Raw genomic sequence first — 25,786 nt, forward strand, 5'->3', positions numbered from 1 at the left:
ATTTATGTTTTACTTAAATATATTACCAACCAAAGCACAGGAAAAGGCAGTGCTTTGGTTGACAATATATTTAAGCAAACAGTAGCCGCTCAGTACATGGGTGCATGATCCATGCAGAAATAGATTGCTGTGTCTGCATGTTATGTTTGCAGGACAAGGTGACCTATTTCTGCATGGAGTGTGCACTCACAATGCATCTCCATGCACTGAGCATCTACAGTTTGGTTTTTTCTCTTACACACATGGCTGCACAAGCCATGCCCTTGAATACGACCGCGCTGCCATCTATGGAAGCAAACAATTGAACTTCCTATGCCTTGTGGGGACAAACTCCTGGTTATGGCAGAGAGCCACCAGGAGTTTGCGGACTCTAGGAAGGCCCAACACCTTCTTCAGGATAAATGGAGGACTCGGTCAACGGCAAGTTCCAACTACGGTTTATTACAGCAAAAACCGACAGGGTTCAGCACAGGAACAGGAAATATCCCAGCGCATCTCAACTTCTAAGGGCTCGAAGGCCAGTTTTGTTGCAAAATTATGTCACTGCTCCGTCATTACTTGGACCTTTCTCCAAAAACCTATCAACCCTATTAAATAATTGGACACTGAGCCTCTTACCACCTATAGTGGACACTATACATGTTATTCTACAGGCCCTCAAATGTCAGGTGGCTGGCCTGGTCCATCCCCAAGTTACTATCTATAACAACATTGCAGCATGGTGGACTTACCATTGGTTCTGATCATTTGCTACCCACCCCTAGGATACTGAACTGTGGTTGGCTAGAGCTGACGTCCCTAGGCCTGGGATCTGCAAGGGTTCTCAGCTCTGGGTGTACCTTTTCAAGGTAATAAGAATGACTATGTGTCTACATTGTAACTTGTGTGTACCACCTCAGTCTATGAAAGTGCTCTGTTGCTCAGTGCAACACTTGCCTCACATTGTAGCATATTTATTGTGGTCCTCTGTGTGGTAGCCTGCCATCAGCTCCCTTTCCCAGCACTGGTCGCTGTCCATTGTCTGTGTTGGCCGGTTCACATGTTCAGAAACCATGATTTTGAGCTGTGCAGCTATGAATTATGAATTATGAGGATTTATTTGTATTTACTGCAGCTGGTGCCATTGTTGTCCAGGGAATGGAATGTCATCCGTATCCTGTGGCCTGCTGTAATTTTCCTAAACTATTATAATGTGGATTCTACAGTGTTTGTGCTATACTACATTCTCCATAGGTTAGTCAGAATCGGTTCTGTCTGGTCCCTTAGGTGCTGCTGCAGTTCAATAGGGTTATTCGCATGTAAGCATCTGCAAACTTTGCTCAGGACCTCTTGCTTCTTGCGGTTTCTGCGTTGCTGCGTTTAGCCACTGGTGAAAATAATAAAAGCAATGACAGTATGTATATGTCTCTGTCCTCTAACTATAGAACTGTACGCTTGTGTTCTTCATGTATTCAAGTGTGTGTTTATGTCTCAGAGTGCGGATGGCACGTGTGCTTCATGTGCTTTATGTCTAACGCTGCTAAATCGTGGTGTCTCTAACTACTTCAGGAATCATGGCTTCTTGGTGCTTTAATCTAGACAATTGAGGTGTCTTTGGTTATAGCCTGGGCATCTCGTCCACTCCGGGGTAAATTTGTACCGCACCTGGTCTGTAGGGCTTGTTGTGGGCGTATGGCTGGCTGAGGGGGTATCTCTTGACATATTTGTCAACCATTGGTCCGTTGGGAATTCGTCTGAAATAGAATGGGTAATTGCAGTGTTTCCTGGCCTTCTTCCGTGTCATGAACCTCGTAGGAGGTGGAGGAGGGGATAGGCTTCCCCATCCCTCTTCAACCTCTACCTCAGTTTAGAGCTCTGGGGGCCCTCACAGCTCATTCCATGAATAGAGAGCGTGAGTCTGGACCAACAACCGAATAAGAAGTCGGAGTTAGGGACACAATCTCAAGACAGTATGCTCATTCAGACACCCAATATGAAGTCCCTCTAAAGTAGTGCAACTATACCGCATTACAGCACCCACTAACAGCCTCCAAGTGAAGAAACTCTACTCCCTGCAAGGGACCACACTAAGCAGGTCCAGACGAAGGCAGACCCAACCGTAACCTGCTAAAGCGTCTGGAACTTTTTGCTATTAAAAAGTGACTTCAACACTAAGTAGACCAACACTAAGTACCCAGGTCTCATTGACTAGGGACCCTTGAGGAGTACACTTATCTAAAGTGAATATTGGAACAATCGAGGTGTAATTACGAGTTCAGAAAAACTTTTCACTTTATCCCAAATGTTAAATGTTGATGCTATTCATAGCTTACAGTATGTGATGTCTTCTTAAAGGAACTTTGTTTGTACCTTTTTATTAAATGTTTGTCTGTATATCAATTCAAGCCTTATGGATTGAAAGAACCTTTAGAAATGAATGCAGGTCGCCATATATGACATTTTGGAATATATGAATATGTTCAGAAACATGAGATGTTAAATGCCATATACTCTGTTAATGTTTTGCACTGAAAGAAAAAGTAAGGTTGGTTGAAATAATTTTGAAAAATGAAAAAGAAGAGCATGCGGATTCTACAGCGAGACAGGAGGCGAGCATTATGCTTTTCCTTCTTTATTACTGCAAGTCAGCAATTTCAAATCTTCAACATTTTTTAACTTTTTTAAAACACTTTAACTGGCTAAGCATTTTGTTTCGTTCATGTAGAAATCAAATAGGTTTGACATCTCTCCGCCGTCCGGTCCCGGCAAAAACCCGACTTGGGAATATTCGTTTGATAGAATTCTGTGCTTTCTCTAGCGCTGAGTAAGTCCCCACAAACTGGGACATTTCCTTTGCAAACGTGTCACTGAACAGTAGACCTTTTGCTTCTCCTCCCGCTTCGTATGAGGCGAGGTCACTCAATTTGCTATTTTCAGCAATATTCCCCCGCGTCTCTCGGCTGAGAGAGCGCAATTAGCGTTGCCTAGGAGGCAAATGGCTCTCTGTGCCCAGTTGCGTAGGGCCACTGCGTCTACTGGTTTCCCAGTATCTGAAGCCTTCCCTGCCAGATCCATTATCTGGGCAAGCGGGCCCGCCAGGTCGAGGACTCTGTCTTGGCACCCTCGCCAGGCTCTGTCTACTCCTTTGCTAATATCTTTGGTCGTTTTAGTGATGAACGTCACCATCTTGGGGTCCAGCTCCGGGGTGTCTGTGACTTTCCCTGGTAGGAGTGGGCGAGGGCATTCCGCTCTCATCTTTGCCCTTACTTCTCTGTCCAGCAGCTTTCCCAGGTGCTGCGTCATATATTGAGCCACTCTCAGTGACGGCACCCATTCCGAGGATCTAGGATGTGCAATGGCCTCCGGGTCAAACATGTCTAGAAGGCACTCTTCCTCCTCTACTAGAGGGTGTGTAGCTTGCTTTGGCTGAGGCATTATAATGTCTTCTTCGCCTTCATCGTCAGGCGAATAACCTGGATCCTCCTCATCCCCTTCATTATCCACCCCTGGAGCAGGGGGTCGAGAGTCTGACACCACCGTCCTCATCATAAAGGCTTTTTTAAGCCTACTCACTGGGTCAGAAGACTCTTGAGGGGTCAGGACTACCCCTTCGGTTGTGCTCGGGGGCGTCAAAGAGGGGGTCCTCTTCCGAGCCTTTTTACAGCCCTGTTCTACCCCTGAATTGGGGTGTCTTCCTGATGTTCCCTCCCCTGGGCTCAAAGCCCTCTTACTTCTGGGAGTCTTGTCCTCCTTGTACAGGATGGCTTCAAGGTGATCTAGCCTCTGTGCTAGGGGCATCATGCCCTGTGATACTGCTTGTGATAGAGTCACCCAGAACCTTTTTGAAGCTGAGGGAGAGGTCCTCTTCTGGGACATGTTGCTCTTCCCACTCCTCAGCACTCCATTCAGGAGATGTACTGCGTGAGGCTGTGTGGCTATATTGTGCCATTTCTATCTTTAGCTTAACAGCTGTCGGAGGGAACACAGACTTATGCCCACACGCAGTGTATTCCACGCTTTAAATAATACCCCTTTTTTTTTCAAAACCTCTATCCGATGCCGTGGAGAGAAGTAATCAGCATTGTTGAATTGAGCGTGAACGAAATCTCAATGCTGAGATACGTTGTGTCGTGTAAGCAGAGGGAATCCCCTGCCGGCGGCCACGGGGTCCTAAAGCCTGCTGCGCGCCGTGTCTGCAAGGGGATACCTCTGCTGGCGTGTGCGCGTACGAGCGCGACGCTTTCAACCCGCGAGGGGATTGCCTCACACGGCGCTCGCGGGGTCCTAAGTTCCTCGTGCACCGAGCGCGAAATGAGGAGGGAAACTCCTTCTGCGCTGCTGTGGGGGAAGGAGGAGCCGGATGCCTCACGCGGGTGCGTTTGCCTGCTGCTCCGGTTCCTACCTTCTCAAAATTGAAAGAAAATATGTGACGAAAAACGTAACATGTTACTAACACTATTTACTTATAATTATACTGATGTGTAAACGCTGTGCTGATCAACGTATATTCTCAACAAGTACATATAAAGGCCTAAGCTTGTTACAAAAACATAAAAAAGGCACTTAACTGACTTCGGCAGCAACAAAGAAAGAGGAGAAGGACTATTGATGCAGAGGATATATACCTGAGGTCGGAGCCTGATTGGATGCAGGAGTCAGAGAGAGCCTACTGGGAAGCATGGACTCATGGGATTTGTAGTTAAGAAACTTTTTAAAGAAAGAACTTGAACTGTCAAACCTATTTGATTTCTACATGAAAGAAACAAAATGCTTAGCCAGTTTAAGTGTTTTTAAAAAGTTAAAAAATGTTGACGATTTGAAATTGCTGACTTGCAGTAATAAAGAAAGAAAAGCATAATGCTCGCCTCCTTGTCTTTAATAGAATCAAGACTGTCCAGCGCTCTCAGCATGGGCAATATTCATTGATGTACCATCACTTTGCAATTAAATATACAACAATCTGAATCACAATTAAATGGTGATTGTACTTTACTCTTGCTAACAATGTTGGTATGCTTGAGACATTAAATGTAAAAAACAAGTAGAAAATTGAATGCACACTACTGTGCTCCGAAACAAACCAACAAGGACAACTTTACGTTATATAGTGGCTAAATATACTATCAACCAAAGCACTGCACTTTCCCGTGCTTTAGATAGCAATATATTTAAGTTAAACATAGATTTCTTGGCGCACAGGTCCATGTGTCCTGATGGCCATGGCCAACAGGGTGCGCCTAATAGGGACTGTGCCAAAAGCGCTGCGCTGAAACGGCTGGTGGCAAAACACAGCGTTCCATGTCAAATGCACGTCGTTAGCGGGTTGGGTGAACAATGCAGTTTCATGGGAGCTAGCCCCTATGAATGGATGAAATCAGCGCAAGAGGCAATCTGTAAATGCATCAGCGATGGGTCTGTGAGGACTGAACGGCCATGTTGGGTGGGGGATGGAAAGGAGATTGGCCCACACAAATTCCCAATGCTAAAGAGACAGGATCACACTGCGACTGGACAACAGATGAAATCACGTGCTTTCATACCAGCATTTTAATTGGCAGCATCCTTGTAAAGCAAGCGTCGATTGGATTAAATGGCACCGGGATACAGAATATAACAATTTTTGATTTAATGCCCAATTCTTTCCCATTACAATGCCAACAAGATGTCTTGCTCCCTAATACTCCATGTGTCTCTCTCTTCCTTTAGCAATGCTTTGGCACATAGGTGGTCCTAGCACCACCATATGCACCAAAACCAAAAATGAGGGTGTACAGAAGTACTAACAATCATGTTGTTCAGCAATGTATGTTATGCACTTTAGGAAGCTTCTTTTTCTTAGAAGGACTATATACCCTTTGGCTAAGTGTACTCTCCAGGTAATAATCCAGGAGGCTGGACACACAAATGCAGCAACACCAAAAGGGCAAACCCTAGAGCAGAAATATATAAAGAAAGGTTATTCGTGAAGAAAGACTTAATGCCTCTTCCACTCACGTTGTCATACCCCAATAATGATAGATACATGTGTAATCAAATTAAAAGAGATAGATTGATGGGAGTGCAACACAGGTTTCCGATCCCAGGGATGATTGGTGAGAGGAGAGGATTTACCGGGGGCACAGCACTTGTCTCCTGCATTATATTTGAGCTAATTCAGGATTAGCTCCAAGCAGCAGAAGATGGCTTTGCTGAAGATTGTATAAGGAGCATCTAGAACAGAGGGGCCTGAGCTTAAAATAGTTTGGTGTGTTGTCTTATTGAGAACAGAATGTAAAAAACAGGATGCGATCCACAGGGATGTCTGAACACGTAATTCTGACCACTTTTACTTAACATGCTAATAGTTTGTGTGACTGGGCTATAAAATGATGGGACCGGAATCACAAAGGTGTAGGCAAGCCCAGATAGAACCAAGGTGCCTTTGTCAGCAGGTAAGTCCCTAGACCTCACCTCTTTGTCTGTTATGTGGGTGGCATAGTCAACATGACCTAGATCTGAGCACACAGAAGATACAGGTCTTACCATTCAATGTCCCGCCGGTCTCCCAGAATCTCCTTAATCTCCTCCCTGCATTTCTCCTGGTGTTCGGGGTACTTGGCCATGCAGTATAAGGTCCAGCTAATGGCACTGGCTGTGGTGTCGTGTCCCTCGAACATGAAAGTGTCCACCTCAGCGCGCAGGTCTTCCTCCGACAATCCTTTTCCGTTTTCATCCTAAGCAAGCATTCACATTGTGATGAATTGTGTGGCTTAGCGAAAGAAGTGCCAAAATGAAAACAGGGCCCATAGCCATGGTTTACAATTTCACATATGCACTCTAAAAGCTTGGACACATTGTAATTCTTAGCATGCATTCACATAGCAAAATTCAATTCCACATCAATTTCAGATCAATTACAGAGGCGCCATTAGCTGCAGCGGGAGGGCTGTGCATAAAAGAACTTCAGAAATGACCCACGCACCATAATGGAGCCTGCATCACTCGAATAGCCCTGTGCTGCTGTCACTGGAGGAAAGTTGGGCAAGGCATGATCACACTGAGGACACTGTGATGAGCTGGCAGATCTACCCAGCAAGATAAGAGACAAAGCCGACTCAGGCACAGACGCAGGGCACACCTGAAGGTCCTGGGCTGCAGGCACAGTGCATGACCACCGCTGCTAGCACAGTGCATCCATAACAACAAAACTATGGTAGGGGCAGAGCCTGCAAGGCAACCTACAGCAGAAGTAGCCCCCACGAGGAAGCGAGCCCACTTGAGCATCTATGTGGAACCAGCCATACATTTGCGCCAACAAGGCTCAACCTAATTTTCACTGCTGGGTCTGTGAAAATGTATTTATTATCAAGGATTTTGCCGGCAAGCGCATATGACGTGCATTAATCAAGGGAGAAGCAGATTTAATTCTTATTGCAAAAAATGTTCATGTTTGGGGGCAACTTTTATGTGCTTAAACCTTCTGTGTAGCCATTTGCCATGCTGCCCTGCAGAAATCCTCACCCTGCAAGATGGCTGACCCTTCCTTGGGCCGAGTAGCCACCCATTGTAATCAGCTGTGCCCCTTTTGATTGGCTGCCTCTTCACCATCACCCAATCTGAGGCGCCGGCAGGTGGAAGCCGGCCCCTAAATCAAAGGCCCACATCTATGGCCCTGTCCAGGCCTGGCTGGGCTTTGCAGGCCCCCCGTAACATACTACAGGCAAAGAATGCTCCAAGATCCTGGGTACTTCGTCCACGCACCCTTGGACTATGGCAACCCCCTTCTGCTATTACATGAGTGCTGACTGTTTGCTCCGTTCTGCCTGACTCATCCCTCCTTGACTCTGTAACTGTGCCACAACTGACATTCTCCCTGATTGCGCATCTGACATCCAGAGGCCTCGCTGGCCTACAAGCTGCTCTCCAGCTCCCATATACAGGATCCCATAATCATATAGCGAGCACTCCTTGACAAAGACCTTTTGGGTCGAAACACGTGTTGGCTTTGCTTATGGAACAATAGCATATCCATACAAATAAAAATCCATTTCAGTGGTGTGCCTCATCATTCTCATACATTTCAACAATGCTCCTTATATTTGAACAGAATGTTCATGGCATGAGTAATGTATTACTCCATGTTCATTCAGTCTGCCATGCTTGACAAACTCAATCTTCTCCAAAACAAAATCCGCGGCCACCAAAAGCTCTCAATAACCTCATAGCTAGCCTACATAACGGTACACCTAAACCGCCCACGACTACTTCCCCCCCACCATCCACCTTCCACTTCAGAGACATGACCGAACTTGAAGTTATCACCCTGCTCAAAGCCATCAAACCCTCCAACTGCAAAGGAGACGCCTGTCCCGCCCAACTCATCAAAGACTCGGCACAAATCTTAGCACCTTTTCTTACCGCATTCATAAATTCATCCTTCAAGTCTGGACATGTTCCACCTGATCTTAAGGAAGCATGGGTTCACCCGCTTCTCAAGAAACCCTCCCTTGACCCAACGGTTCCAGGGAACTATAGGCCCATCACCACGTCCCATTTCTATTACAAATTCTTGACAAAGCAGCTTACCTGCAAGTCCAAGAATTTCTGGAAAAGAACCGTCTCCTTGGACTACGGCAATCCGGCTTCCGCCCTCGACACGGCACTGAGACGGCCCTCTTAGACCTAAAGAACCAAATGGACGACATCAGAGACACAGGCAAACCTGCGCTCCTCCTGCTCCTTGACCTGTCAGCAGACTTTGATCTGGATGATCACAACACTCTGTGTCGCCATCTAGCTACTGAGGCCAACTTCTCCCCTAAGGCATGTGAATGGATCACCTCCTTTCTCCAGCAGAGAGTCATGAAAGTATTTTCTGACACTGCCTGTGCCACCCCTAGCCACATTACATGTGGTGTCCCACAGGGTTCGTGCATTGCACCTACCCTCTACAACCTCTTTACAAGACCCTTGTTCAGCATCCTCGACGCAATGCACATGTCATACACTAACTATGCTGATGATACGCAGGTGCTTATTCCACTCACAGGGGACTATGATGCAGATCTTACCACACTCACCTCCATCTACTCCACCATCCAATCCTGGATGGCGGACAATTGGCTTTGCCTCAACAGCGAAAAAACTGAGCTCCTGCTCATAGTATCACCCACTACCTTGGGCAACCTCGATGAGCAGTACTCATCCTTCTCCATTGACAGCATTCCCATCAAAGTCTCTGACAATGTCAAGACCCTTGGAGTCTACCTGGACGCCAACCTGACTATGGACAGGCAGGTTAATGCCATTGCCTCATCATCTGCGTACTACACCAAAGTGCTTAACGCATCTAGACCCTTCCTATCCCGTGAGAATTGCCTCACTATTGCAAGGTCGATTATTGGGTCTAGGCTTGATTATTGCAATGCTCTCCTCACTGGGACATCCCAATAAAACCTCAACAAACTCCAGCTGGTGCAAAATAACGCACTCAGGGCAGCCACTGGAACATCCAGACGAGACCACATCACTGAAATGAGAAGACAGGTCCACTGGCTTCCAGTCAAAGAGAGAATTGTCTTTAAAACTCTTGCCATCACCCACAAATGCCTCCATGAGCTCGCACCCCCATACCTATCACAAAGAATTATCAGGCATACTGCCTCAAGACCCCTCAGAGAAGGCTATTCCAACACTATCCTCACACCTAAATTCCGTAAAACCCGAGCAGGAGGCTCCAGTTTTTCCACACTGGCCGCCACACACTGGACCGCACTCCCTCCTCACCTTCGACAGATCGAATCCCACCTAGCTTTCCGGAAAGCCATCAAAACTACGCTCTTTAACTGAAAAGTTGTAAACTGGCACCACCCTTCTCAGGTAGTACCAACATATTGTCCTTTATCATTCTGCATGTATGTAACTTGTCATGCTATGTTGTAACTAACCATGAAGCCTAAAGGCGCCTTAAACTGTACGTCAAACTTCTTACATATTCATGTAACAGCGCCTCGATGTCCCTGGGCTGCAAGTGCGCGATACAAATGCAAATAAATAAATAAAATGTTCCCGTCCTGTTTCGACTCGCAAGCCCAGATAACCAAAAGAAGTGCCTTAATCAGTAGAGCAATCATTTAGGCGTAAATTAAGTGACTTGACATTTCTCCTGGCCCCACAGCACACCATAGAGTTTGTCATATCAAAGTTTGTGACCAAATCTTAGGAGTTCAATAGATCAGAAAAAGCTCTATTTGCTTACTCAATCCCATTTCAGTTTTTGAAATCAAAATTGCATCATCAGCGAAAAGCAAATTGCCCAGTGATTGGCATTGAGAGAGCGGGTCTCAGCCACCAATGTTGACACTTCCACAGCAATATCATCAATGAACAGGTTAAATAAGGCAGGGGCTAAAACACACCCCTGCATTACCCCTTTTTCAATTGAGAATTCTATAGTTTTTCCCCTCCTTGTCCATAGCGAATGTTTGCCTTATTTTGTGACTACAGTTCTTAAAATATCTGATTGGACATTATGTTTTTTTAAGGTATACCATTGTTTATTTCTTGGGACAGAGTAGATAGATGTTGTCATATCTACGAAACAAAAGTAGAGCTTAGTTTTTCTTGAGCATAAAAATGTAGCAATAAGCAGGAATATTCTACCTATCGCTCCTACCCATTTCACCATCAGTGGCAGAAAGGTCCTTTGAGGGAAATGGAATGGACATTTTGGGACAGTTGGGTTCCCATACTGCATCGGAGAAAAAGTTACATCCAGGTTGTAGTAAGTCATGCTACAAGGTACTTGAAGGATGCTCAAGCGACCAGACAAGGAAGATGGAGGGTTAGTGTAATTGTAATTAACAAACTGAAAAGCCTTCATGTACACAAAGAAAAGGTCTCCAACTCTGGGGAATGCCAAGTCCTCTCATCTCAGGTTGACAGTAAGACATTGGGCCTCATTACGACCTTGCCGGTCCGGAAACAAGGGTGCTGGTAAACCTACCGGCACTGTTGTTTCCAGACTGGCATATTACAGGTCTGCTTGCCATAGCCGCTGTGCCTGACAGGTCTGACCCTGCCGAGCACAGCGGCCATGGTAGGCAGACCGGTCACGGAAGCACCGGCACCGTTAATAACGGTGCCGGTGCTTCCGTGTTCCCACTCCCATTGAGTCCTATGGGACTCTATGGGAATCGGGACTTACATTTTACCGGTGCCTCTCTTTCCGGGCTGCCGGGGTTGTAATCTCCCGGTGGCACTGGGAAGTCAGGCACCAGTAAATATTTACCGGTCCGACGGCAACCCACCGGTAGTACCGGTATGGTTAACGCCGGACCCGTAATGAGGCCCATTGTATGTTAACTAGATGCAGGCTTTCCAGGATCCCATATCTACCTCTAGTGTCAAGGCTCTTCCACCTGGTTCAGGCTTGGCTTAGCTTTTTTGCCACTCTTGAGTTTCTGCTACATACTGTCCAGTTGGAGATGAACCAGGATTTCCCCTTAAACACTCGTAGTTCCCAATATGCCTCTCCAGCTTCCAGGCAGTACCCATAGGCTTACTTCCCTTCACCTTTCTGAACGGGTGGTAACCTACTGGTCCCCATCTCATTCCTCCTCCCATTATCTGGTCCAGCTAATGGTTGAACTAGCCTGTGGGATTTTTCCTATACTTGCTCTCTTTCTTTCCACCTACTTCAGCTTTTAAGTGCATCTTCTAGGGTCTAGCACCGCTTTCTGATGTTCCCACCTACTACTGAGTCTTGTCACCTTCTACTTTTGCCACCTCCTCCAAGTCTTCAGCCACTGATATCACTACATCTTTCCGATCTTGTACCTCATTTTGATCTCATCACCACCTCCTGTCCCTCACCACCACCTCCTAGCACAACCACCTCCTACCATCTACTCTTGAATGTAACACCTCTCCATTTTGTCTAGCTCCTTCTGGCTCCTTCCCCCTTTTCTCACAGTCTCTTGTCTTCCACAGACTTGTTAACGCACTCCAAACTCCTCTAACCACCAGCCACGAAATGCTCTAAAAACCCACATACACAACTCTGGTTGGGTGTATTTATACAGCGTTCCAATCTTCCCCAGAGTGGCTCTTAATCCCACCCAAGGTCTTCACCTCTGAGCACTGATTGAGTGTGAGCATGGATTTGAAGTTTCATTAGTACACCAGAGGCTTGATTGACCTCAGTGGGTTCAACAAAGCCTATATCTGGCCTTCATTCCATTTTGGATTTTAGGTGTGCCGTCATGTCCTTACCCGGGGCTGCCGGCACTGAGTTCAGGGCTGCAGTGTTTATAGCATTTGGATTACTGATTTCAAACATCCCAGGTTATTATGTACTATTCGAGTCATTGATGACATGGAGTATGCAGGGAGTGAGATACTTTGTTTCCTCAGCGTACCCCGATTTCCGTGTGAGCTTCTCTGCATTTGGAGAGTTGTAGACTAACAAAAACCTATTCCAAGTACTGAAGTGCTATTCGAAGAAGATCCCTTCGGTATGGAAACCAGCAACAGTAGCCCTGAAAACTCTACTCCTGTGAAGGTTCTCCCTCAAAGTGAAAGCCTATCATTTAAGTGTTCGCAATTTGGGTGTGCCTAGGTAGAGCTTTAGACGCTCACATTTGTGGTGGTTGACCCTTACCACAAACCGATTGACTATTATAAACATGTGGATCAAAGCCAGGGCTAGTTCCCACTGATGGGCCAAGGGGTGGGTAGGGCCTGGACCCTTGTGTGTGCTTGGGGTTCAGGCAATATGGCTGACCTCTTCCAAGTGCAGGTAACTGTGGCGAGGTGACCAGGAGATCCTCTCCATACCACCACCTTCCAAACGGCCCCCAGAATTAAGCAGGGGACTGGGTCATAGTATCCAGAAGCTGTTCTCCTACAGATAATAAATCCCCCAAGTAGTGGAAAAGGCTTTAACTAGGATTTTTTTCCTTTCATATATATATTCCCTAATATGCAATCTATGACACAGGTACCAACTTCATATCTATACTACTTTTCCCAGGACACTGATCATGCATTTCAGTAGCTTGTGAAATCTCTCAACTAGCCTGTTGGTCTGGGGGTGAAATGATGTGGAGCTATTATAAGCCACCTCATATTCAACAAGGCGCTGAAAGGCATGCTGGGTATGCTGTATTGAAGTAAATGGTATGTTCTCCTGCATGGTCCAGTCCCTTTGATCTTCTGTTTGGCTTTCCCATGAGAGGTCCCATGGCCTCGTTAGCTAAGGAAGAGAAAGGAACATCCAAATCCCTACTTTTGATATGCTACATTTTGTATTGGGACTTCCGAGATATCCCAGTTAATGTACTGTGCACATCTTAGAAACATTGGAAGGCCCATCACAAATTGGTTAAATAATGGCATGTACGCCATAAATAGGTTTGCTAGCCAATCTGCAGGTTACACGCTAGAAGGAATCATCCAGCTGTACAAGCAGAGTTTTGTACCTGCCATCCTTTATGGATTGGAAGCGCTAGCCATGAGGGACGTATCTTGGCTAGTGTACGAGAGGGTCTCTTCTGGAGAAAGAGTCTAAGCCTCCCACCAGCAACGTCTATGACCTATTTGAGACTCGAACTGGGTCTGGTGTCTTTAAAGGTTCAGGTGATGAGTCGCAAAGTTTGTTGTTTTTGAAGTTAAGAAGTAACCCAAAGTGCCCGTTATTGAGTATACTGGGGCAAAGCTATGAGGTAGACAGAAGAGGGGGGGGGAGAAAATGTTATCAGTGATTAAATGAGGAATGTTTCCAGTTGTTAGACTGGTTGTCAGATCTTGAAAAAGGTATCCAGTACAAGATACTGAAAAGTATCTTCACAAAGAAAATGGAAAAATGGGACTGGGTAAGAAATTATACCTTTTTTTAAAAAACTGTGAGATGACATACACGTTATAGGCATATCACACAAATACTTAAAGACACAGGCTTATCTTGTCAAATGTCCCAGCCCGTTGGTCTGAGACTTTAGGCTGTGTTTGCATGAAGCAAATCCGGCTGTTTACGATCCAGGGTGTATACAAAGTTATCCCTACAGTCCACAAACCTGTCGCATATGTAACAATTCAGATATGCCAGAGACAGCAAGGCACGTCCTTACCCAATGTTCTATAATGTGTATGTGGTATATGTGTTCCCTGGGCGACTTTGGGAGCCAATGCGATTCAGTTAAAACTGATGCTTACTGGCACTACTTTTTAAATACCGACACAAGAGTCTGTCCAGATAGCATTATACCGTTTATGGTGTCAGATTAATAAACAGCGGGGCCATCTGGGCCAGTGGAAGAATGCGGTATGTTCTAAAGAATGTCGTGTGTTCTAAAGACAATTATATTATATTTTGTTTTGGTTTTAAATAATATTATATTGTTTTCTCATTGTATTGTGTGTTTATATTTTTAGAAGTAAAACGGTACATAAAGTGGCCTTGGAGTGTCAACAAATTGTGAGTACAAATGTACAATAATGAATGAATTAGAGGAACTCTGCTGGTGTATTTTGATCATAAAGTAGTGTTAAAATAGTCTGAAGTTGATGAAACGATTTGATTTGATCCAATTTGTTTGAATGATGAATGAAATGATGTTTGTAAAAGTTCATTATTTGAGCTAAAAACAAATACAATTATTATTAGAAATAATGGCATGACCACCATGACAGCTTGCCCTCCAACCAGCTGGTTTGGATAAAAGAGCAGTCAAGCCCAGTGATCTTCATGATAAGTGGACTGCTCCCTATCTTTTTTATTATTATTATTATTATTATTATTATTATTATTGGATTTATTTAGTGCAGACCTCAAGAAGCAACAGAGTGCTTTACGGGGGTATACAACAATACAGATACATAACGGAGTGCCTTACAGAGGTATACAACAGTACAGATGCATATCAGAGGGCTATTCAGAGGTGGCAACAGAACAGATATACAGTGGCGGCTGAGATATAGAGGGGTACAAAGGAGGGGTACGGCTGTACCGGCTGGCGGGTAGGAGTGGGGTGGGCAGCGTCTAGCGAGTCAGCTGAGGTGTGGGGCGATGTGATGGCCTAGGTGTTGAGGCGGAGAGATTCCTTGAAAAGGTTGGCCTTGAGTTCTTTTCTGAATTGTACGAGCGTGGGAGTGACTCTGATGCTGATAGGGAGGAGGTTTCATATTCTTGGGGCGTAGCCAGAGAAGGCTTGTTTTCTGGTCCTTTCCTTTTTGCAGTGGCAGATTTCAAGTCTGCACGTGTCCTGGCTTCTGTTGGTGCGCTGTCTGCCGGAGATGCTGAGCTTCTCTGCGAGGTAGCTCAGCGACTTGAGGGCGACTGCCTTATAGATGATGCAGCAATCTTTTGAGAAGAATCAGACAGCTGAACTACTTTATTGATACCAAGACCCCCATGCACACCCACCCGCTCTTCCATGTAATCAGACATGCTGTTCCACGGAATTGAATACAGTGGTAAAAGGTGATGGCACAGGGTCTCCCAGGTAACACACAGAGGTGAAATATGATCAGTAGGAGGGATGCATATTGCATTAGAGCTGACAAAAGCCAACAATGGAACTGCCAATGACGGCACCACACTAGATTAGGGCATCCATGTGCAGACACCCCTTCTCTGGAATGAACACTCAATTACCATGAGACAAAATACAAATCTGGTGTCATTTAAGAAACAGCGTAAGAAACATCTTTTTGTAGGATATGCCCATTGGAGGGTTGCTCTAGATTCATAATGTCCTAGATTAATGATCGGTTACTTGGTGTGGTTAGGACAACAATTGTGAGCATTTATATTTTTTTTAATACTTTACTTCACATATTGGTTTTAATATAACCAGATATGATAAATACTGACTGACAATGAGATAAAGGGCAAAAGTTTAGAATGTAGCCAGTCTCTCACACCTAACATCAGCTGGCATGGAAAAGTGCCTTTGTCCTACCTGGTGATGTATTTAGAGTTCATCTTGGAGTGGAGCAGGGGCCTTCCAAATGCTGGTCGGAACCCCTAACAGATACTTAGAGAGCAGGGCACTGTATTCTTCTTTTTAATTTTTACTTTATTTTGGCAGAATATGCCATAAAAGGTGATAACAGATACACACAAGATTAAAACATTTAATTCCAAGTATATAAACCTTTTTTTTTAAAACAACACTGTATGCAAAAGGTGCAAATAGTACATAAATAACAATACACGAATCATAATCTTACAATCATAATCAAAGTGCAAGTAATCAAATGAAAAACATTCAAAACACATACTAAAACAATACAGATCAAATCCAAAAAAGCCTATTCATTGGAAAACGTAACAATTAGCTTCTGAAACCTCTAGTGTAAGATCATTGTTACATATTCTACTTTTCATAGCAGCCTTTAGGAATGAAAGCAGTGCCCAAGCCACATAAAAGCTCTCTGCCTTCAAAAGAAAAAATAGGACTGGACGACATTGCACAAAATGCAACTTTGTTGGGGTGGTCAGGAAAGGTCCCAACGAAGAAGAGGTGTTCATGTTGCACGTGCCATATTTGTGATTGGGGGTGCAATGAAAAAGGCACAATGTTGCAGTTTGATATGTATGCAGTGTTGTTCGATTTGAATGGGATATGTTACTTTCGTGTTACTTTGTGTTCAAGTTGATATATATTAGATGTACACGCATGTAGCAAGATAAAATGCCAAAACCGCCAAATGAAATATAACAAGATCCAGATATGGTGTTACGAAGAGCCTATGGGCGATGAGGAGTTTCATAATGCGCATGCGTGGATTGGGGCTGGTTATGAAGAACCCACTGTAACAAAGAGATGATTTTTATTAAACATGCATGCATATTGATCTAAATACATAGGGAATTTAGCAATCCACATGTAGTGGGGTTTTTATACATTAATTAGACACTGCAGTCAGGAGTACACAAGGTGAATTTTAAGTGGTTGGGAAAATCCAGTTCTGCAGGATTGGAGGCCTGAGGAGAAGTAATGATTAACCAAGCAGATGGTCAGCTAGCAAACTTAACAGGCGTTTGTGGCGTAGTAGTTTCGCACAAAGCAGATGTAATCTCTCTTAAGTGCATGGGAGTTTTCAGAAGGATCCGTCCATTTGCTTTGACCAACAATAAACATGGGGTGAAATGACGCTGGAAGCCGTAGTGACCGATACCCACAGGTTTTGATTGTTTTCTCAGGATGTGCCATGCATGCTGAAATGGTAGTCATTTAGATTTGAATGCTTCGGGGCACCTAGTAAAATCGTGGTAGATGAGATGGTTATCGTCAGTTCAAAGTAAACCTGTTTATTCTCCTCTTTCTCTAGTCATTTGAAGTATCCATGCAATCCATGTGCAATTACATTGAGGGTTAAAGGGCTCAGGCCAGCTGTGACTTGTAATTAATTATGTTTGTAAATGAATGTGTAACCATGTGATGATGTCACGACCTGCCACGGATGAATCCTAAAAAGGGGTGTGCTATGAATATGATGTGAAGATGGTAGTTAAGATAAACTGCGACCAATGAGCTGGAGAATAGGAGAAAGATTGAATTTCTTTTGTATCAGTCTTGTCAAATCATATCTGGGGGTGGATTGTAATACAATATATGGGAGGGTTTTAACTGTTACAGAAATGTAGATAATGTGTCAATTTATGTGGTTCGGTGAGACTCAGGTTAATTTGATTCTACACCATCATTTAGCTCCTCCCCAGATGATTGTACAATGATATGATATATGATATGGCATTTATAACGCGCCTATAAACAAGTGTTTCATAAACACACATAAACACATAAACTTGCTTTACATACAAAACTTGCACTCACTTCTTAAGTGGTCGGCCTGCTTTGGGTTAAGGTTATTAGGGGCCCACTTCTACATTTGGCGAGCCACATAGGAGCCCAGGCTTTCCGAGGCGTCGGGGATCTCCTATCCGCACAACTCGGCTGCAGCGCTTCTCTGCGGGGTGTAGTCTTCCGTGCACAGTTAAAACGATAGGTTTACGGATGTCATATTGGTGAAAGGCATGTCTGTTCCCCAGAGGTGTGATACCGTGGTCCATCCGTGCAGGACGAATAGAAGGAGCACCAATAGAGCGCTTCAGGTTCATGCACTTTTGGGGAGTAAAGCAAGAGGGGAAATAGGAGAAAAAGATGGTTGTTTCTTCGATTTTAGGGCTTTGGTAAGGGCAGAATCAGAGTGCATTTGTGGACTTAGTCAAGGTTACAGGGATTGAAAGGGTGAATGCTGTGAAGGAGTGAGTGAACTGTTTCATGTTGTAAATCCATTGTATATATTTTTATCTAGTTTGTTATTTTAGAGGTGTCCAGTGGTATCCCACCCAGCACATCCATTGTGAGGTTTGTCCTGGTATCTTCCAGTTTGTTTGTCTGGCTGGCTGGAGCCCTCACCTAGGGGTGAGGTGGCATAAGTCCACCCATAGATACATCACTAAAGTATACCCTTGGCGTCCTTCATTCTGTATTGACTGTGCAGGCGTAGCCCTAGTCGAAGAAGTGAAGGGTATCTTCCTGTAGTCTGGAAAAGACAGTGTTTTAGTACACTGGAGATTAGAACAAGCAAGACCCTGGACGTGTTTTGAAAGAGGTTGAAACCTTCTTATTCAGACAAATCCAAATGCGTTTAGGGTAAAATTTCAGTCTTTTTCATGCTCATTTCATTTTTAGTTGTCATCTGCGCCCGAATATGGTTTAATCCGCCTGGTGCGAGTACATATTTTTAAGAATCAAAATCAAGTAGAGAATACCGTACTAGTGACAAAGAAAGCGAGAGCAGTGGTGTTGTAGTGGAAAACATTGTGCTCCTTCAATGCTTGAATTGAAGGAGATATCACAGAGTTATTGGCCGGCGTGTATTTTTTGATGAAGATGCTGCCTATTGTATAAGAGTGAGAAGTATTATTATGGTGAATAGCTAAGTGAGGCAATTGTGTTGAAAGCAAGTAAGTTGAGTGAGTGTGAGGAACAACTAAGAAACTGGCATGGGAAAGTAGGGGGTTCCTTGGCTGGACATTTTTGTGACGCAGGTTTGTCTTTGGTGGCATTTTTGTTACATTATTTTGGGTAAATTGGGTTGGAGAAGGGAGACTCTGCTGAATCATTTGAGTCAGGTACTTCCTGGCTATAAGGTGAAAAATCTAAAATACCATTGGAATGGCTGCGGGAAAATAAGGGTAAAATGCGAAATGATTGGCCTACTGAGGCGACCTATGATAAGGAGATATTGGAGAACCTGTATACTTTTTTTGACTACAAGGCACAAGGGCTCAGAGAAGCGGTCAAACATACTATAGCTATGGAGGATGTATGAAAAAGGGGGGAAGGCCAATAATCAAAAAAATTACATCACGGGAGACATCTAAGTCTATCTTAAATAAAGCTTTTACACGAGCGAGAGACAGATAGTATATGATAGTAAATAGTTATTAATAATAAATTAAGATGCTGGGCTAAATCGTTCTGATATAGTGGCCCATCTAGATATTGCAGTACTGCAATCCTTATATAGGAACAATCACCTAACTGTGCTGTCACTATGCTCAGTATTTTAAATGATACACCAAGCACCCGGTTAGTTCAGTACACCACACCCGGCTACAGACATAATGTATTCTTTCACATATTGGGTTTCCAAGTACTTACTCTGGAACACAGAAGAATGTCAAGCAAGTCCAAATGCCTCTTCTTTTGTATAATTTCAAGTTCTTTAACATCCTTCAGAGATTCAATTCTTTGCTTTATGACTTTGTCTGTAAAAGAAAATGTTGAATGTAATGAATATACTGATTAGCTATTTCTATAACCCTCAGCACACAATGAAGCATATACTTGTCCTGGCAAATGCTGATTTATTTTGCGGAGATGTGGAAGACGTAGACAAGCTTGTAGTTGTAAATTGTTAATATTGCCACCTTCCCCTCAACACCATTGGCAATGTGATATAATCATACACACACACCGACACACACGCGCGGAACACAAAGTCAGTAATGCTCATCATCATATATGGTATTAATAAAGAATGCACTTCTTTCTTCCGGCTAATAAAGTATGCACAATTAAGAAGCTCAATGTCTCTAGAGCTCTGGTACTCTCTAGGCTGGACTACTGCAATAGCCTCTTTCTTAAACTACCTTCTTCCTCTCTATGACCCCTGCAGCTTATCCAGAATAGGACTGCAAGACTTATACTTGGCTTGAAGACCAGGGAATGCATCACTCCAGCCCTAAAATCTCTCCACAGGTTCCCGGTTGCTGCAAGGATCAAATTCAAATCCCTCTGCATCATCCATAAGGCTGTCTGGGATCTGGGGCCATGCTATCTACAACAGGCTCTCAACAAATACTCTCCCTGAAGATCTTTACGCTCCCGCTGCGCCAACTCTTTGTGTGTCAAACGCTTCTCCAAACAGCAAGCTGGTGGCCAATATCTTTCCGCGGAACAGCCTGTCCCCCCCTCTCCGTCTTGAGCCGGATCTCCTCAAATTCCAGAAGCTCCTCAAGACGTTCCTTTTCACCTTCTCCTTCCCCCTCTCCCTCCCTTGCTAAACCCCACAGTTGCTGAGTTTGGTGACCAGTGCACTTAGGTGTCCTTCTTGGTCCTGGCCTCTCCCACCCCCCAAATAGCCTCAGCCTCCACCCATTCAAAGCACTTGCTGACGGGCTCCCACTGGCCTATGCCATCTCACAGGCATGCACTTATTGTTTTGTCAGTTGACCACTCTTACCGAGTGATCTCTGCCAAGCACTTAACAAATGCTTGCAACTTATTCCCTGGCACTTCCCTCCATGCACTTCCAATACTTAGCCCCCCAAACCCCTCATCCCTTCTCTCTCTCTGAACTTGCCCGCTCTGAATGCTCACAAGGCCTAGTAGGACCGCCTCTCTTTATCTTCATTGTTATTATGCTTGCATTTCATTCCCATGTTCCCTCCCCGTTGCCCTGTGGGCGCTTTGGAACACAATTTACTTGATGTATAAGTACCTTACAAATGCACAATAAAAGAGCAGCGCAAAAGGTGATATACTTAAGTCATATATAGTTATCAAGGACATCATATGAATGCAACCAACACAAGTATAATGCAGTACCAATCACTTCAAGCAAATGCCCTGGTTTGAAATAAGGGTGTCACATTTCCCCAAGGCATGTGATTTACTGCCTATCCCAAACCACCTACTGCTATAAGCATAGTCTGGTGTGCCCTTTGAAACCTTTTGAAGAACCAGTTCTTTGGGATCTCCGCCTCCTATCTAGCTTTCCAACCACAAAATGTAAGAGAACACGGACGGTTCTGCAGAACATCAATGGCTGGCCTAATTTTGGGGTACGAAAACCCAGAAAGCCCACATCAAGGCTCAAAGGGACAGAAGAAGGGTTTCTTAAATCTTGGAGCCTGTATCAGTAGGGAGGAGTGAGGTAACTCCTCTGGGAATCTGGAACATTGATGACTGAGACTCTTACGCCTGACCACTCAACTCTGAGATTGGAAAAAACCTTGGTTGGAGAATGTGATCATACACTTTGTTATTTCTTTGGGGAATATCCTATTTATATTTAAGTTGGCCCACCCCAATATATAGATCTAATAGAAATGTTGAACTTTGAGCATCTGGTCTTGGTGTACTTTTTGGTCCGAAATATCCAAACTGTGACATGGTTCCGTCACCTCAATTCACCATAATACATGTCTTTAATTGCTCTTAATTTTAATAAGACCACATTTTATGCATAACAACACAATTATCCTACCTAAGCTTAAACACATCAGGTGCTAGTGTAGAAAATGGGCCAGAACCAGAAGGAGCTGCACTCTGGCAAAGTTTGTCTTGCCAGAGTGCAATTAGGAGGCCTAAACCCTTAGCTAGCCCAGAAAACTTCAACACCTACTCCTGACAGCATGCCTCGTAAAAGCTACACACAAGTGAGACTAAGTGCACCATTTATGGAATTTTTGCACAGTTCAAAGTGACTTTGCACTGCTGAAAAGTGACTTTGCACTGAGGACACAAACCCTGATTCATGCAACTGTGCAAAGTGTCCTTTTGCTGTGCAAAATCACTTTGCACTGCAAAAATACACTTTGCACAGATCCACCCTTGTCTAGCGCCCGTTGACTTCATTACCATTTTTTCCGAAAGCTTTTGCTTCAAGTGTTAACAGAGCGCTTCATTTTTCTGTCGAAAATGTCTTCATCTTCTACCTCTTCGACCCCGAAGTCAGGAATTAAGTAATGTTACGACTGCGGGTTGAAGATGTCAATAACTGATCCTCACTGTGTCTGCCTGTGGTGTCTGGGCTCAGACCACCGTACTGATGACTACCAATCCTGTCAGTCTACTGGACTGACAGAAAAAGCTCTCCGGGAATGCAGAGGTAAACTGGCGCTGGGGAGGGCGGCTTCGAAGTCTACTAAGAAGGACAAAAATCTGGGGGGTCTGGAGACTCCACTCGACGTAAAATAGCAGTCACGGTCGAGAAGTCGATCGAAGAAGACGAAGAAGAGATGCCAGAGGTCTCCCTCTTCTTCATCTGATTCCTCTACCAAGGTAATCAGGTGCCTGACAAAATCAGATTCCCCACGTAAATGGGATGCCTTTATAGTGGAAATGATGCAGATTTTTGAGACTGCGGCCTCGACCCCCAATCTCGCCGGAGCCATGCCCCGGTCGCTCCTTCAGACGACTCAGGGAAGTCTAAGGCTACTTCATCAAGGCCGAGCAGTAAGCTGGCTATTCGTCGAGATACTCAACCCGATGAGAAGGCATCAAAGGTATCAACTTGAGAACCGAGTCCGTCCTCTATACCGTCAAAAAACACAAATTGTCGACGCCATCGGCAACGAGCACTTCGAAGCCAAAACCGAGGGCAATTCCTGATAAATCAACCCCTTTTTCTAAGCCGTCTTCGATGCCGTTGACGGAATCTTCGATCCCAGCGAAGCCCATACTGGTTCAGGATAAAATGTATAGACCTGTGCCAAAAACAGACTTTTTTAAGTCCATGTCCTCAATTTATGAGGAGGAAAGTGCTTCTGATGAGGAAACTTCACCATTTGGAGTGTAATTTGGTACTCAGAATGTAACTCAAGAGCTCATTGACCCAGCGTCAAGGATGAAAGACCTTCATGACTCCCTCCAGTTTGCTGGTGCACTTGACACTTCACCTGTGCTGGAGTTTGGTAGGCCTGACCCCTCAGAGCATGCAGATTTTAGTTAAAGAAATCTCATGAACAGGGTCACAGAATACATGGGTTGGAATAGGGCTTCCCCGGCATATGAGCAGAATGACATGACGGACAACCTAGACCAAGGGCCTCAGAAGGACCCAATCCTGCCCTTCCATAAGGCCCTTCAGAGGAAGACGGTGGCCAATTGGGAAACTCCAGCATCTGGACCTGCTGTGAACAGAAACTTCTCTAGGAAGTATAGACTATCTAGCAGCGATCCAGACTACCTTACCAAACACCCTACGCTTCAGAGTTTAGTAGTTCAGCCTGCCACTTCAACCAAACAATCTTCCCATCCCTCTATCCCCCGCAAGGTCTTCACTTCAGGCAGCATGGCCTTGAAGTCTACTAATGTCACCTGTACCGTGGCTAGATTTTCTTATACCATGTGGGACTGTGGGCCTCATTCCGACCCTGGCGTTAACCAAGGCGCTATTAGCGCCTTGGTTGACGCCGTTATCACTCCGACTCCGCCATGGTGAATGGCGGAATTACCGCCCCATTCCAAGGTTGGCGGGGGCGGCAATTCCCCATTCACCATGGGCCCTTCCCCATTCCCATTTTTGCCCCATAGGGCTCAATGGGAATGGGGAAGGTGCCGTAATTAGCTCCAAGGTCCCTTTGCAGGTTGGTTTTTTAACGCCTGCAAAAAGCAGGTGTTAAGTTCCAACCCGCAAAGGGAACTCGGAATAGGGCGGTAAGGGTTTAACGGCACCGGTCTCGTTACCGGTGACCGTTAACCCTTACCGCCCGACTCGGAATGAGGCCCTGTGTTTCCATGGCGGCTGATCACATCCCGGAAGGTAAAGAAAGAGACGGCTTCCTGGCTATAGTAAAGGATGGAAAGAAGGCAATGGGATAGTGTCTCCAGTCAGCATCAGCAGGTCCTTGGCTGCAAGCACCATACTGCGCAGGTTTGCGTGGTTGAGAAATGTCGGGGTTTGCACCGGATATGCAGGTCAGACTGCTCAACATGCCCTTCAACGGCTTGAGGTTGTTTGGCAGCAAGGCGGATGTGAGTCTAGAGAAACTGGAGATCTACATGGCGGCGGCTAAGTCCCTTAGCGCCTGCATTCGACAACCTCTACAACCCTATTCAGGCTCATTTTCCTGGAGGAGTCGTTCTTTTCATTTCTATTCCTTAGTTGGTAGAGGAAGAGGACAGGCAGGACAAAAGGGGGCAAAGAAAATTCCCTCGTGGTGAACTAGGAAGGGGTGAGAAATCAGCCTCAGCAGCGGCCTCTTTACCCTCAGCCACTGCTGCAGCTGCCTCCAAGTCTCTCTGAGGCCTTGACCCACAAAGCCTCGGTGGGAGGCTGAATTTCTCAGCATCTGAGCGAATGGCGGGGCATTACTAAAGATGCTTGGGCACTGGAAACGGTAGCCCATGGTTTTTTTCCCTTTCAAAAAAGGCCTCAAGATCATCTACCGGGATACAATTCTGTCAAAATTCCAGATCTGCTCCTTGTGCAGGAAATATTAACCCTGCTAGAGAAAGGTGCAATAGAACATGTACCTGTAGCGGAGAGGAAGAAGGGTTGGTAATCCCCCTACTTTCTCATTCCCAAGAAGGATAGAGGATTGAGACCCATCTTGGACTTAAGAAACTTAAACAAGTTCCTCAGAAAGGACAAGTTCTAGATGGTTACCCTTTCACAAATCCTTCAGGCTCTCCAACTCCAAGACTGGTTGATATCATTGGATCTTCAGGATGCTTACTTTCATGTGCCAATCCATCTCAAGCACAGAAAGTACCTTTGGTTCGCGGTTGGTGGTTCTCATTTTCAGTTTCGAATTCTGCCATTTGAGCTGACCTCTGCCCCAAAAGTTTTCACCAAGCTGAAGGTGGTAGTGGCAGCGAGTCTCAGGAGACGGGGGGGGATTCCCATCTACCCCTAACTGGACGATTGGTTGATCAGGGCTCATTCACCCGAGCAAGACCAGGAGCATCTCAGTATCACCTGGAACTTCTTACACAGACTGGGCTTCTCTCTCAATTACAAGAAGTCCCATATGATAGCATTCCATAGATGAGAGCTGAACACATTCTACAGATGGTAAAAAAATCCATAATGCTCAGCACCTGCCGGCCTTGAATCTTCTAAGGTTGCTCGGCCTCATGGCATCCTGTATTTTTCTAGTGCCAGAGGCACAATTTAGAATGAGATCCCTTCAATGGGGCCTCAGCTCTCAGTGGTCCCAATTCTAGGGGAATATGTAGATCAACTGCAAGTTCCGAGCAGAGTTGCATAGGACCTTCTATGGTGGGCTTGCAAAGACAACATTCTCAAGGGAGAATCTTTTTGGCAACTATGGCCGGAGATAACGGTAGTGACAGACACCTCATTCACTGGTTGGGGTGCCCACACCAACAAACTGACAATCAGCAGTCATTGGTCTCCATCAGAGTCCAAACTACACTTCAACCTTTTGGAGCTGAGGGCAATCAGACTAGCACTGAAGGCCTTTCTGCCCTCTGTAAAGGGAAAGAATGTCCTGATAATGATGGACAACACAGTGGCCATGTACTACCTCTACAAGAGAGGAGGTGTAGGGTCACTA

The 25,786-nt window shown here is 45.1% G+C and overlaps 1 protein-coding gene across 1 annotated transcript in view; it reads right to left on the reverse strand.

The window, feature by feature from the left end:
* LOC138548034 (cytochrome P450 4B1-like) overlaps nucleotides 1–25,786 on the reverse strand; it is a 567,791-nt gene that overhangs the window by 204,840 nt on the left and 337,165 nt on the right. Inside the window, exons 7-8 of the mRNA XM_069642251.1 lie at nucleotides 19,638–19,744; nucleotides 6,502–6,692 (exon numbers count right to left, since the gene is read on the reverse strand). Of these exons, the coding sequence (XP_069498352.1) occupies nucleotides 6,502–6,692; nucleotides 19,638–19,744 (298 nt within the window). The remainder of the gene's footprint in view (nucleotides 1–6,501; nucleotides 6,693–19,637; nucleotides 19,745–25,786) is intronic.

The sequence above is a fragment of the Ambystoma mexicanum genome, chromosome 1q (assembly GCF_040938575.1).
Source record: "Ambystoma mexicanum isolate Mex_15411 chromosome 1q, UKY_AmexF1_1, whole genome shotgun sequence".
In the NCBI taxonomy this organism is placed as follows: domain Eukaryota; kingdom Metazoa; phylum Chordata; class Amphibia; order Caudata; family Ambystomatidae; genus Ambystoma; species Ambystoma mexicanum.